The sequence below is a fragment of the Sparus aurata genome, chromosome 7, assembly GCF_900880675.1.
Source record: "Sparus aurata chromosome 7, fSpaAur1.1, whole genome shotgun sequence".
In the NCBI taxonomy this organism is placed as follows: domain Eukaryota; kingdom Metazoa; phylum Chordata; class Actinopteri; order Spariformes; family Sparidae; genus Sparus; species Sparus aurata.
This window is the reverse complement of record NC_044193.1, coordinates 7,431,072-7,445,442: the sequence shown is the minus strand read 5'-3', so window position 1 is coordinate 7,445,442 and position 14,371 is coordinate 7,431,072. Positions and strand designations below refer to the sequence as shown.

General features: G+C 40.3%; 2 protein-coding genes across 2 annotated transcripts; one reads left to right on the top strand and one right to left on the bottom strand.

Annotated features, from left to right (window-relative positions):
* Positions 1–2,188: 2,188 nt before the first annotated feature.
* fitm2 (fat storage inducing transmembrane protein 2) lies at positions 2,189–5,996 on the bottom strand. Its single transcript, XM_030422769.1, has 2 exons — positions 5,758–5,996; positions 2,189–4,667 (listed from the first exon to the last, which is right to left on the bottom strand). Exons 1-2 carry the CDS (start codon positions 5,928–5,930, stop codon positions 4,058–4,060), a joined length of 783 nt encoding a protein of 260 aa, XP_030278629.1. The 5' UTR covers positions 5,931–5,996; the 3' UTR covers positions 2,189–4,057.
* Positions 5,997–10,287: 4,291 nt separating this feature from the next.
* r3hdml (R3H domain containing-like) lies at positions 10,288–13,125 on the top strand. Its single transcript, XM_030423651.1, has 6 exons — positions 10,288–10,362; positions 10,561–10,896; positions 11,215–11,333; positions 11,423–11,525; positions 12,106–12,221; positions 12,540–13,125. The coding sequence occupies exons 1-6, from the start codon at positions 10,357–10,359 to the stop codon at positions 12,667–12,669; spliced, it is 810 nt and encodes a 269-aa protein (XP_030279511.1). The 5' UTR covers positions 10,288–10,356; the 3' UTR covers positions 12,670–13,125.
* Positions 13,126–14,371: the final 1,246 nt, after the last annotated feature.

The following is a 14,371-nucleotide window of genomic DNA, read 5'->3' as shown; positions in this document are numbered from 1 at the left end:
ATGCTAAGCTAAACTAACAACCTGTTGACTGTAGCTTCACATTTAACAGAGTGATGTCTATTTTCTCCTCTGACTCTCAGCACGAGTGTGAGCATTTCCCAGAATGCTGAATTATTTCTTTAACTAACTGTACACCTCGCACACAATAAAACACACACACACACACACACACACACACACACACACACACTTGCGCTCAGACTCAGTTTATTTAGAGCACCACCGATCACACAGCACACACTGGTCCACTGTCACTCTTAGCTCAGATGTTACAAAAACTTGGGTGTTTGAAAAGTTACACTTGGCTGAACTGGTGGTAAAATTGTAAATTCTGCATCTATGGCACAAAAGTGTTGCGTTAGGTGTAGGGTGTATATTTCATTGCATGGGTACTTTTCATATTGTGTTAGCGTTTGTGGACACTGAGGATTTTGTGTCGCCCGGAGGCAGAATTTATGATCCCTACCGCACAATCAAAACCACAGATTTCTAAACGTTCCGTCGCTAACTGCAACCTTTGAATCACCTGCTCTGTACAGTGTGTTGGAGATGGTCCCTCAGCAATACTGAGCGACAAAAATGGAATTTTACCGCTGCTTGTTTGTCGCCGACTCCTCCTGACAGATGCAAGATTGTTTCTACAGATAGATATTTTTAATTATACATTGTCTCGTTTATTTTTCCTCGCCGAATTAATGAGCTCACAGGTGAAATGAGGGGAACAGGGGAGGAGAAGCTGACTCATCTGAAGGCTTAAATGAGTATGACGGGGAAAAAGAAAAAAGCCTTTCTCCCGGCGAGCCTCGCCAGCTGTCTCGTTGTTTGTTGATGCAGTGTACTTTTCTCGCTCCACACTCTGTCCACCCTTAATGGGAGCCTTTCTGCTTTTTTCCCAGTCAGCCCTCCAGGGTTTCACATGTTGTAATTCTGCTCCTGAACCCGTGCGCTCTTTAGGTTTAACTCATTCTGTGAGGTGCTGCCTGGAGTTGTAAGCTGCTTTTGGTTTTAACGGCTGGTTATACAGACATTCTCGCAGTGGGGACTCACAGTTCAGTGTTTCTTTCTGCGATTAAAGGGGATAACTGTCAAGCCTCGGATAAGGGAAGGTGATTTATGTGAAGTTTTTTCAGTAAGGACGCTCCCTGTTTTCTCCTGCTACAGAAACTCCTCCCTGCAGGTGGTGATGAGCAGCGAGCTGCAGCTGTGGCAGATTATGTTGAACCAAAGACGACGATCAAATCTCCTTTAATAGCAGCAGTGCTGTGTCACATCTGATGAGGAATCTGATTTGCATTTAGAAAGTAGACGCGTAGGAGCTCATTGTGTCCAGTTTCATGTGTGATAATGGAGATATGGAGAGTGAAGTAGAGCCATATAGATTTAACTGTCCGGAATCATCAATCCTTTATGCCTGGGAGACATTTGAGATATGCATTAAAACGAAACAGGGAGGTTATTTGTTGAACTGTTCTTGAATGAACAGCAGCGACGTGAACCGCACAAAAGGAGGAGAGGTTTTAAAAACAGATACCTGATTTATTTATTAATTTTTTTCCCACGATTGGAGGTAAGCAAGAGGACACATTACTATTTACTGTTGTGATTTAATCATAACATTCGCTTTTTGTTTATGTTGACTTTTTAGTGCTCAATCATTCACATATTACGTCAATTGACAAACAGCAGGTGACACCGGAGGGGGGCGGGAAACATCAAGAAACGTAATAACCAGCCAATCATTGTGAACATTTTGATTACCGCAAGCACATCTGTTACGACTCCACCGCTTCCTCCGACTGACATCATGCGACCTGAGGGGGTTTGGATCTGTACTTCTTGGAACACACAAAGAGTTCAAGTCGAGAAATCCTAGTTGTGATTTGTGGCCATTATATTTCACAATAGTATTTTTTTATTTTTTACTTTTTATTTTTTATATTTATATATATATGCATTTATTTATGGTGCTTTTTATGATGTTTGTTCATAAGCCTTAATTTATTCAGTTGCCATCAATGACAGAAATAAAAAATGAAAATGGAATACACACACCCGGGTTTTTATTTCATCATCAGCCCTCTTTGTTCTCGTCACCGTGGAGATTTTGATTATGTGTTTGACATGTAGTAAAGAAAAATTTAGGTATGATTTAAATGCACCCAAGTTTCCAAACATTGCCCATGACAGGTTGAGGCTGTTGTTATTCTTTATTGTCACTGTCAACAAATCCCACAAAAAACAAACAAAACCAACAACATTTTTTAATACTGAACAGCTTCCCTACCAGGTCTGTGGCACTCCGCCTCAGCCTTTTGGTTTCTACTGAGGACTAACAGGTGACAAATACAAACTTAGTCAGTTTTTAAAATAGTTATTTACTTAACAAGCTGGGCACTGTAGTTTTCATAAGACGTCACTCACATGGGGGTGAATACAGAATTTGTACAGGACTATTTTCCGATGTGGACTGATACGCATTTGGTGCTCTAGTGAGTATTTATGGCAGCAGGACTTTTGATGACAATAATAGAGTGTTATGGCACAAAGGAATGAGATATATCGGGCTTTGGCGACATCTGAAATATTTGTTCACAGGTAAAATTACATTTTTGTCATTTCAAGTTGTTGACAAACACAATTACAACAGACACAATCACTCGATTAATCAATTATTTCATCAACAGAAAATGACAATTTTAATGAATTATTGTTTTTAGGCACAAAAGTATCTAGTTTGAGCCTTTTATTCATAAAGATTTGGTACTTTTAACTGTCCTATGTTGAAGTAAATTAAATGTATTTTGGCTCTGGACCACTTTGACAAAACAAGACCTCTGAAGAGATCACCTTGGGCATTAGGATCTGTGATGGACCCCTGTCACTAATAAGGCTGGGCAATCGATATTATATCATTATCCTGATCACACTTTACATCTTCTTAGATTTTGGATATCCTATATGATGATATGCCGTAAGTGTTTTCTTTACATGGATTTCTAAACCTACCAGATCCTTTTATTTGTTCTTATACCTACCTTTGCCCACTTTGTCAAAACACTGATATTAATGATGATTTATTAAAAAAACCCACTGCGTTAATATTTTGCAACAGCACCAATAATCATCTCTACAGTATCGTCGCAATATTGATAGAGATATTTGGTCAAAACTATCCTGATAATTAATTTCATCATCCAGTCTGAGCATATATGAAGTGATTTTGAGAAGATTTCTAAATATCCAGATATAAATTGTTTTAGAACTTGTCACAATTTAAAATAATCGGCAGAATAATCTGTAATAGAAATCATCATTAATTCCAGCCTGAGCTTTTAAAACCTTTTAAATAATAATTACAATTTGCACCTGTAGAGAAAGAGATTTGGCTTACAACTACAGTTTAAGTACGATCACACGTTAAGATTTTCTTTACATCCGCTATTCAAGCCCTACATCCTCTGAGCAGCCTTTACATATAGTGTTAACACACAGGCAAACAAAATCAAAACAACATGTGATAAAAAATGGACAGCTCATTTAAATGAAATGCGGGCCCAGCGTAGTTACAGTGTCTGATTGGACTTTGTTCTGTAGGTAGTTCCCTATAAAAACAATGAGTAGCTACTGTACATTGGTCTACAAAAATACACATCATCTGTGCTATACAACTGGAGGAGCTGTAAACATTCTCAAGTGTTCCCATTCATTTGTCTAAAAACTGATTTATCTTAATAAAGCACAATAAGGCAGCAAACACGGGGGGGGGGGGGGGAAGAACAATGGTGCAGCAGGGGAGCCACAGAGGCTGGAGGTGAGAGGCTGAAGCTGTGCAGCAGAGCAGCGTCTTGCTTTTATCTCAAATTACCCAGAGTCATTTTGGGAGCAGCAGCTGCCAAACACCATGGAGGACCTGCAAGTCAGTCATCCTGTACAGAACGACCTTTCAGTGAGGAGGGAATAACTTAAAATAGCGCGGGCTGCTTGGACCTGAAGACAGATAACATCAACTGTAGTGCGTTGTTTGGAGGATGGCTGTACAGGAAGGTGTGACTGCAGCTTAGGCGTGCTGTTTCTGCTCTTTGGGGTGACGCTGAGGAGGGAGACCTGGTGACAAAGGTTTTAGATACCAAACCCGATATGTCAGATGCCACCCCAATAAAGCACATGCGGTCCCTAGTAACTTGTGAGATATATCGTGGAAGTAAACTGAGGTACAGGCAAACATCCACATCCATATGATCAGTATCAGATTCAAGGCCACGTACAGCAGGTTTAGGACCATCCTGGGCAGGGAAGAGAGAGCGGCTGTCTTCAGGAAGGCCATAGGAGCCGTTTCCTCCACGATGAAGAGAGCAGAGTAGGCCAGGATGAAGGAGTGTCCTGAGATGTCATACCCGTGCCAGTGGAAGCCGGCCCGCCTGCAGCTGACTTTGGACATGAACTCTTTGTTGATGACATCCATGGTGTCAGTTTCATAACAGGAGCCGGTCACATCCTCGATGTAGAAGAAGGTCTCAGTGCAGGTGTACCAGACGGCTGTTGCCACCACCAGAGCCAGCAGCCGTCGGCCCAGGAAGTAAACACTTCTGTTGAAGGTGGAGTTGGAGAGGAGGAGGAAGGGTGTCAGCAGGAGCAACGTCCACCCCCAGGACACTTTGACAAAATACCTGGAAAGAGAAAGAAACTTCATCAGTTAATCTGCACTCTGAATCAACTCTGGGCTACCAAACAAGTTTCTCCTTTGGGTATCAATTACATTCTTAATTAATAATAATCAATATTCATTTTGTCAATAAGATACCAGGGAATTATGACAAATCATGGTTCCCGCGGCCTAAGTGGATGACTTCAGATGTTTTGTTTGGTCTGACTAACCGTCCAAAACCCAAAGATATTTAGTTTCATGTGAGTCGAATTGTCACATCTCAGAAGCTGGAGACAGCAAATGCTTGGCATTCTTGCTTTTAAAAGTGACACACTTTTATTTGGCTATCAAAATATTAATTTTCATATAACAGTATACAGTGGGTAGCAGGTGGCTCAGTAATCCTAATTTTAACATAAAGTATGTTCTACAAGAATACAAGGAAAGACTTTGCTTATTCCTATCAAACCCAAAAGGGTTAGCTTCCAATACACTTTCCATCTAGTGAATTTTTGAATTCAAAAGATTTAAAAAGGAGAATAATACCCGTGGTTTCAGTTAGAAAAAGAGAAAAACTGTAGAACATACTTTCTGCAAGTGAGACAATGGTATGCTGCCACTGATGTCATGTCTGCTAAAGCTGGAGAATAATTTGGATTATGTGACAAATAGAAAAACTTTAATTGAGAGATGTAGCTGACTGTTATATAAGGTTAAAGCGAAACCAATACTTATTTCTTTACTGGGGTCACTTCTACTAACTGAAAAATAACCCTGAGTTAGCCTAACGGTTAATTCATAGTGATCTGATGTATGTTTTATTTTGTAAATAATTTTCTGTTCAACTACTCAGCTCGATTTTTATGCACTGAAAGGGAGATTTATCAGCAAGGCTACAGCTACACAGCTTCAGTTTACCTTTGACCTACATTACTCAAGCGTGGCGTGTTTCGTTATAACAAGGTTTAGGAAAACCTGAAGATTTATTGATGGTATTGTTTAATTTTTGTCATCAGCAGGTCGCTTAACAGTCAGCGACAGGTGTATTCATCAGTCCAGTAGTGCAGTTAACCTGAGCTAGCATACAACACATTAGCACTAACGCCACTTACACATTCAGGACGTTTTTGCTGCTGCTGAAATAAGTCTGCGGGATGAGCTCCAGCTCCTTCAGAACCGAACCCACGACTGAGATGAGTAAAAAGATCCAGTGGAGGTTTTGTTTAACGGCCGGTGTCCTCCACAGCGTCACCAAGTTGTCCACAATGACATCTACCGCCGCCATGTTGACAACACTGACCACACAAGCCGGTGCAGGAGGGATTCTGACGTCACAGCAGCTCAACCAATGAGGCTTTCCGGACGGGTGTTCCGAGCTCTTCTTCTTCTTCTTTTTTTTGCGTTTGACAATTTTCTTCTTTTCTTCGCAAGCCGGTAAATTCAGGCACAATACCTCCACCTAGAGTACAACTAGCGTACTAAGTTATACCGAATTATATTATATTATATTATATTATATTATATTATATTATATTATATCATATTATATTATATTACATTACATTATATTATATTATATGACATTATATTACATTATGTAATATAATATAATATAATATAATATTGTATTATATCATATTATATTATATTACATTATATTATATTATATTACATCATTTTCATACCATATCATATTTTTTAACGCTAAAATTTTAATAGATAAATATATACAAGTCAAGAACTAATACACCCAGAGAAACAATTGTGTCAATTACCAGATAATGATCAACACAATGCACTATACATAAATGTGCAATGGTGTTTGAAGTTGTTTTGCTTATATATATTCTTTCTATCGTTCTTACTGCCTTTTTACTTTTTTTTTATTTTTTTTTTTATTATTTATTGTTATTGTTTTCACTGATTCTCTTTATTTCCTTTATTCCCTTTGCTGCTGTAATAATACAAATTGTAGGAATAATAAATGATGATCTTCACTCATCTTAAACTACCCACAGCAGATAAAACAAAAACCTCAACCAACTTCAGCAGTCAAATACTGCTTATACATTAGTATTTTCATGGTTTAGCAGAAGGAAAAAAACCAAACATATTGTTTAAGTTTGATTGTTTCATCACCTGCAGCCATTCCCGTCTTCCCACAACACCTCAACCTGTTCATGAAAGATTAATTACTTTATGTCCCATCACCCTTCTTAAGTATTTCGGCCAAGAACTAGTACCGTAGTTTGTTCTGCTGTATGTCGTTTTTGTTGTCATGTGGGCAGTGATAATATTCTTCCACAATAACAGAGCAACAGTTATGCAGTAGGAAAATCTGAGTCAACAGTCAGTTTTAATTAAAAATGATTTGGATGTACAATCACACAGACAGATTTTTGTACAACCAACAGAAATTATTTGGTTGGTCATATTAATCTGTTACAGTGACAGACAATAATTTAAAAAAAGACGCTGAGATAACTTTTAAAGGTATAAAATAGAATAAGTAAAACATTCAGGATCATTGTTTGAAAAGACACACACACACACACACACACACACACACACACACACACAAACACACACACACTCTCTGGGTCATGTTTGCTCAGACGGAGCCTTGTCGTGTGGCATGTGGATGTAAGACAGGGGGTCAACGTGTCAGGTCTTTACGCTCATGCCAGCCTCACTGAGAGAGACCAAATGCAGCCTCAGTCACAGACACAATACTGACAACTTGGAAGTGTTGAACGGGCAAATATTTGGGGATCTGGCTGGATGAGAGAGAAGCAAACTGAGAGTCGAAATTGGATTTTTGCATCTAAATAATTCATGTTTCTCCTCTGTGCAGCTGAAGACTGTTGTTCAAACTGAAGTTGTGTATGTGCCTGATTATGGTTTTAAACATAATATTCTATTGAATGGCACTTTAACGTGGAACAAATTCCCATTGTGTATGTAAATCATACATTTGTGAGGATTTCTGTGAATTTTCTAATCCTCATTGTAAATTCAAGTGAACCGACTGCCTCAAAATCAAAAGTAAAATGGACTAATCACTTTTGGTTGTTAAAGATTTTCAGCTCTTAAAACTTAACATTTGTGGTCTACTTTACTTTACTCACCTTTCATATTAAATGGATTTAAAAAAATAATAAAATGTGTGTAAAATTGAATATATTCCTCAGTGCTGGTGATGTTAACTTGGGCCAGCAGGCAACTTGACTCTCTATGATTGATGCGATTGCAGCGAGGCAAAATAAATCTCCTCTTACAGCATCTGAAAGCAGGACAAAGTTTGTCCTTGATGCACTCTGACTTGGCAAACAAGCCTCTCCTAGAAAATACAATTTCCCAGGCACGCCTGGTATTTGGCTGATTGTTCTGCAAGCACTGATGCCAGACTACAAACAAAATGCATCTAAATGATATATTTGCATATCACAGTGATGAGTAATTGATCCAAAAGAGCTGCGGTTTGATTAAAAACATTTGATGCATACTAAAATATTGAAACTGCTTCACAGTTTGCCTCTAGTGCTGCTGTACTGCAGATGTGAACATGCTAAATGCAAACACTGAGAGGATCATCTTTGAGAGTGGAAATCTCATGTAAATATGAGAAACTGTCATGCCGGATGAAACTTTGCTGTGCAGAGTGGAAACTGTTGCTGTGAATTATTAAAAAAAAAACTGTCCTGACTGAGCTCTGAGATTATTCCAACACTCGGGAGGAGAAGCTGCCCGTTGACCATGTTGTTTTACAGTCCGCCTGCCCGCTGATGCTGCAGACAAATACAGTATATTTGTTGAGATATGTTTAGTTGTCCTTCGACCACTGACAGATTTAATTTGAAGAGCTGTAATTCAGGTGTAAGTACCGGAGTTTGTTTTATGTTCCTTCTCTGGTAATTACAGGAGGACACCGAGTTCTCCTCATCACCTTTCAACACGACGAAGGTCACAGCAAGATTTTTTTTTTTATGCAACCGCCCTGCAGTGTCTCAACCCAGACAGATGACGTCATGCTGCAGGGGGTAAGGGAGGGTCTGGGAAGACCGTCTGGTCTGGTCTGGAGAATGATCCTCTCCCAGTTCTGACCCATTTCAGCATTAGTTTGTTTTCTGACTCATTCCTGCAGAACTATCCACTGATATACCACCTGGAAACTGCTTTAGTATTTTAGACAGGAAATGAATTACTAACCTAACTGTGAGTTATATTATCAAATCTTTACTTCACCACAGCACTGGTTCTTAAGTTTTACGATTGTTTAAACCAGGAGAACAGAGTTCCTCAGTCAAGCTCCACAAGTCTCCACCATCCATCATCCTGTCCGCACACCTTCAGCCGTTTGATGGATGTGTTTTATATTGCTGCAAAGCCTTTCTCCCCTCTTTGATGTGCAATGATAGAAATATTAACTATGTGTCAGAAGTGACACGTGTGTGGCCATTTCTAAATTTAAAATGCCCGATCCCACAAGTTCAAGGGTTCACTCTCTGCAGAGAGAGCAATGCCTCCAGCCTGCACCGATGATATGACTCTGAAGATATCTGACCAAAGTGCACGGATGGAATGACAAATAACCCGTGATAATCATCATCAGAAAACACATCCAACTCTAATTTAAAAATAAAAACTGTAAGAGAGTGAAAAGCACTTCATGCTGATTCAGTTTCGCCCTTCAGACGAGCGGAAAAGCAAACCGGTCAAGCTCAAAGAGCAACAACAAGACGTGACCCCGGGAACTTTAAGTGCCGCTGACCTTTACGACGGAGGCCCTCTGAGCCGCTTTGATGGAGCCGTCTGTGCATTTTAGACACAAAGTCACAGTCTGACAGAGCTCTGCTGAGCCTGTGAGGATGTCTGCTGCGAGCCTTTGAACGGGAGGCTTCAGAGAGTTTACCTGAGCGACCGCAGAAACCCTCAGAGCCACACTGCGTTCATTCATGTTCAGTCCACCTTGACTTCTTTACCGAAGAGGGGGGATTTGATCCCGATGAGCATCACGTGGATTGCATATAATTTAGCATCAGTCGCGTGAATAAATGATTGCAAATGGGTTCACAAGCACATGATGGTAGCCAAGAATATACAGTGTCATAATGGCACCGGATGTCATTGGAACTTGTGTCCTAGCTTTTGTCCCCAAGTGTCACAGCTCTGGTCTCAGCGATCTTGTTGACCTGTGGTGCAGTGTGCCTTTGCAGTGTCTCTTGTAAGACGTGGCAGAGGATGTTCAGTCCATCCTAGAAAGACAACAGCTGGGGATGAACGCTGACTCGGCAGCCGCTTTTTTGTTTAATACGCATTCTCCTCCACAGTGCTCAGTGTCAGTAAGGCGGCCCCAAGCTGAGAAATAAAGGTTCAAATATTGGAGCGTCCTGAATTTCATTTAAAAATATGAAAATTTGGATCACATTTCAAGCCCCATATTCAGTATTCATATGCTTAGAATCTATAAGGTGTGTGTACTTGATCTGTGCACGCTGATGTTGATCAACCAGCAGGTGAAATGTTAATGTTAACCTGATTTTCTCGTATCGGCAGAAAGAAGGAAATAGGAAAGGAAGAAGAAGAAGAAGAGTACTGGAGGGTTTCTCTCTGCCCAGTCAAAACTCTCTGCTACATGACAGATGGGCTTGTTTGCAGAGGCTCAGGTTGAAGTGAGGCTCTCCTCTGCCTCTCTGTGAAAGGATCCACTGATGAAGGTACGACACTCAGCTGTTTCCTCCTTTTATGTGCAAGTTACAAATAGAAGCTGGTGAGAATTTTCTTTTCAAGATAATTTATTGATACATTTTTTTAAGTTATTTAATTTTTTTTTTTTTTCTAATATGTGTATATTCTGTGTCTAAGAGCAGTTTTTGAGATCCTTGTGTCTGACAGCAGACCCGTCCTCTCCTCAGAGCTGTGCAGGCTCGTGGTGCAGCTGCAGCCTCCTCCTCCTCCTCCTCCTCCTCAGGGCTCAGATGGGTGCTGCCTGTGTTCAGCTCCTGCTGGCTGCCACCCTGTGGATGAAGCCTCACATGGGAGCTGCAGCTGCAGCAGCTGTGCTGTCGAGCTCCACAGAGCTGCTCGACATGACCCGGGCTGGAGCTGAGACACAGTCAGACTTCAGGACGCTCACTGGAGCCGTCAGACGTAAGCGAGCCGTTTCATCGAGAGAGATCAACGCCCTGCTGGATTACCACAACAGAGTCCGCTCTCAGGTCTTCCCTCCTGCTGCTAATATGGAGTTCATGGTGAGAAGACAGTGAACAGGGAAACAGACCAGGAACACATGGTAGTTTGTGTTTATGGCCTTTAAGTTTGTGCATTTTCAAAGACACTGGAATATATAAATAGAGGTAAAAATATGTTATATTTTTGCTCCTTGTGCAGGTGAAAATAAACCTTTGAGGCCTTAAACGGTAAAGTTATTGGAATGTAGAGTAATGCTTTGTTTTGGGTCATCTGTAACAGCTCAGAAAACAAATCTAACACGTTTTTTATTCATTTACATCTAACAACTTTAATTAATCATTCGAATGAATTAATCTTTCCCTGTCATGGCTCTCCAGCTGTGGGACGAGGGACTGGCTAAGTCAGCTGACTCCTGGGCTTCACGATGTGTTTGGGATCACGGTCCACCACAAGCCATGAAATACATGGGCCAAAACCTGTCAATCACTACTGGAAGGTAGCTCAGAGCTCCGTGAGAATTTAAAAATGATGAAAAAAACAAACCTGTGTGCAGATGGAATACTGAATGTTTGCTGGATGTGACAGGTACCAGTCCATCACTGATCTGGTCAAGTCCTGGCACGAGGAGAGGCATCACTTCTCCTACCCGAACAGATGCAGTGGATCTGTGTGCTCTCACTACACTCAGGTACGGTCGGCATGGATTCAATCAATCATTGCATTCAAGGAGAGCTTAGCGAAACTCAATGTTCCCAACGATCGGTGTCTAAACTCAAGATCTCAGTGATGCTTTACATTCCCTCTCTCCAAAAACTTACACTTGTATAAGTATAGACAGATTAAATTACAAGTGCAGTTCCCCGCTTCACTAAACACTGAATACCATCAACATGTGTTGTCCCCAAAACATTAAAAGCCAGTGATGAGAGACTCATCCAATGATAAGGTCATTTTGTGACTTTATTAGGGGACTGTGTGAAAATTATAAGGGTGGCAGAAAAAGGGAAGTATTGTATATTTCTTTATTCTCACTGTTGGGGATTATGATCTGAATCTTTTGGTCGAGCTGTGTTTCATATATGAAATCAAAGAGTCAGCTTCCTAAACCCTCACAATTTCTTTCCTTGTCCCTTGCAAATGATGAACTGCTGTATATGCATATACACAACTAGCATAACTAGTTAAGTTTTCTTGTATGTGGATGTACTGTGTGCACAGTTTTAACTTGTGGAAATAAGCCTCAGGATGTGTCGTGTGTTCCCTCTCAGATGGTGTGGGCGAGCACCAACAGAGTGGGATGTGCTGTCAGGAGGTGCTCCAACATGTACGTGTTTGGGAGCACCTGGAGGGCGGCGACGCTGCTGGTGTGCAACTACTCTGTAAAGTAAGAAGCAGTTAAAGGGACAGTTCACTGCCGAAAGAACGCAGAGACACATTTAGCATAACCCCCACTGAGTCAGTGTTTGCAGTGCATGTTTCTGCAAACCATGCATATGTTGAAGGTTTTTTTTTTGCTGCAACTTTACATTTGTAAGGCGCAGTTTTCAGTTTTATGTTGTGATAACACTGTTCTTAGGAGTGGTTAGGCTTAGGCACAAAAAATACAATATGGCTGGAAATTGTTTCCTTGATATTATCAAAAAAAATATGAGAATAACAATGCTTGAGCGCTAACATTACTGTACATTCATTTGTGTTTCAGGGGAAACTGGGTGGGAGAAGCTCCCTACAGGACCGGGAAGCCTTGTTCTGTCTGTCCGTCGAGCTACGGCGGCTCCTGCTGGAGAAACCAGTGTTCACCAAACACAAAACCCAGAAAACTCGCAAGATAATAACGCCACACAATGTTTAAAAATGTGTTTTAATAAGGGGAGAAAGAACATGAAGTTGTAATCCATGAAAAGATTGAACCACCAACACAATGCAGCTGTCCAGTTACCACTATGTTCAAAGTAAATCTTTATTAATGAATGTTTCACACACAGAATGTTTATATTTTCATAATTTCTGCAAAAAAACTAAATATTATTACAACACAAGAAGGATTTTTTTCATGTGTTTGCTGAAAAACTGGCCTGTTTTGTGACTTTTGAGATTTTCTTTGCACTTTAATTGATGAATTTGTTGGTTTGAGTGACTTTTAGGAGGCATTGACCAAAACTTAAAGCACTTTTGGTGTACAGACGACTTACAGTGCTACAATAACTTGGATGTGTTATTCATGCTCTTCCCTAACCTGATTTAATATCTTCTCTGCTCAGTCATTCAATAAACTCCAACGTCTTTAATTCACGGTTGTCTGTTTGCCCGACTGAACACTCATTAAGTTATAAATAACTGATGATGCTGTAAATCCCTATAAATAATCTGCTGTTCACGACTTGTGTTTACTCGCTGCGGCTGCTGCAGGAAATTTTCTGTCCTGCGTTTCACCTCATTACATCCCCACAGTCGCCCCCTGAGAGACTTTCTCTGCCATAAAACAGGAGACTAATGCTGCTTTATGGTCTTAAATACGAGGGAATCAGCTGTGCCTTCCAACAAAATCATGAAAACACACACACGCACACACACACACACACACACACACCGTGGCCTCTCACGGCAAACATGTAAAATATTTGATATGGAGACCATTTCACCCAGGAAACAAACAAAACCCGGCTCAGCACTTTGGCGACCGGTGCAACCATTTACTTGGTCGCTCTTTATCTACAGATGGAGAGCAGCTGGAATTTATTCTGTGAGTGAGAGAAAAGTTTTGCTTACTAATAATTTTAATAAAGTTTCAGGTCATTAAAGATGATTTAGAAGACGTTTTAAACTTACTGGCGTCATCACCAGCCGATGCCTCCACAGACACAGCAGTTACAAACAAACAGTTAGCCTGGCTCAAAAATCAAAAACACTACTATATATTAATGAGGTAATAATACAAACTGAGAAATATATATTTTTTAATACTGAACTGAATAAACAAGCTGATCTCAGAGAGTAATAACGTCACCAGGACATGTTTTGATGCTAGAAAAGGTGTCGGGGTCCGCCACATTAAACAAAGTTAAACAGTATGAAACTGTGTTGTCCTTTAATTAAGGTCAGTTTGTCAATAAAGATGTTTCTCATCTGATTAGAATTTCCTCCCAACGACTACATAATGCACCTGTCACCCAAAGCACATTTATCTCGTCCCTCTCTCGTAATTAGAAACGATGGTCCTGGAGGAACAATAATTATTTTGATGATCTGGCAACGACGCGGTGATATCAGATACACCGTAGTTACTGAAGCCTTCATCGTCACTACGGCAACAAGTGCAGATAGGCTGGTGAAGTCCGGACACACAAATCTGATCTGATCCAAGTGCAGACGGTATTCAAGTCCTGAAGGTCTGGTAGAAAAACAAATGCTTTTAATCTGAATTGAAAACAAACAAACACATTTTGTTCAAGAAATATTTCAAGATAAAGTTAATTAAACAAGAAATAATATTTTAATTAGTGAGGTTTACAGGTGCTGGTCGCCCCGCTTGTA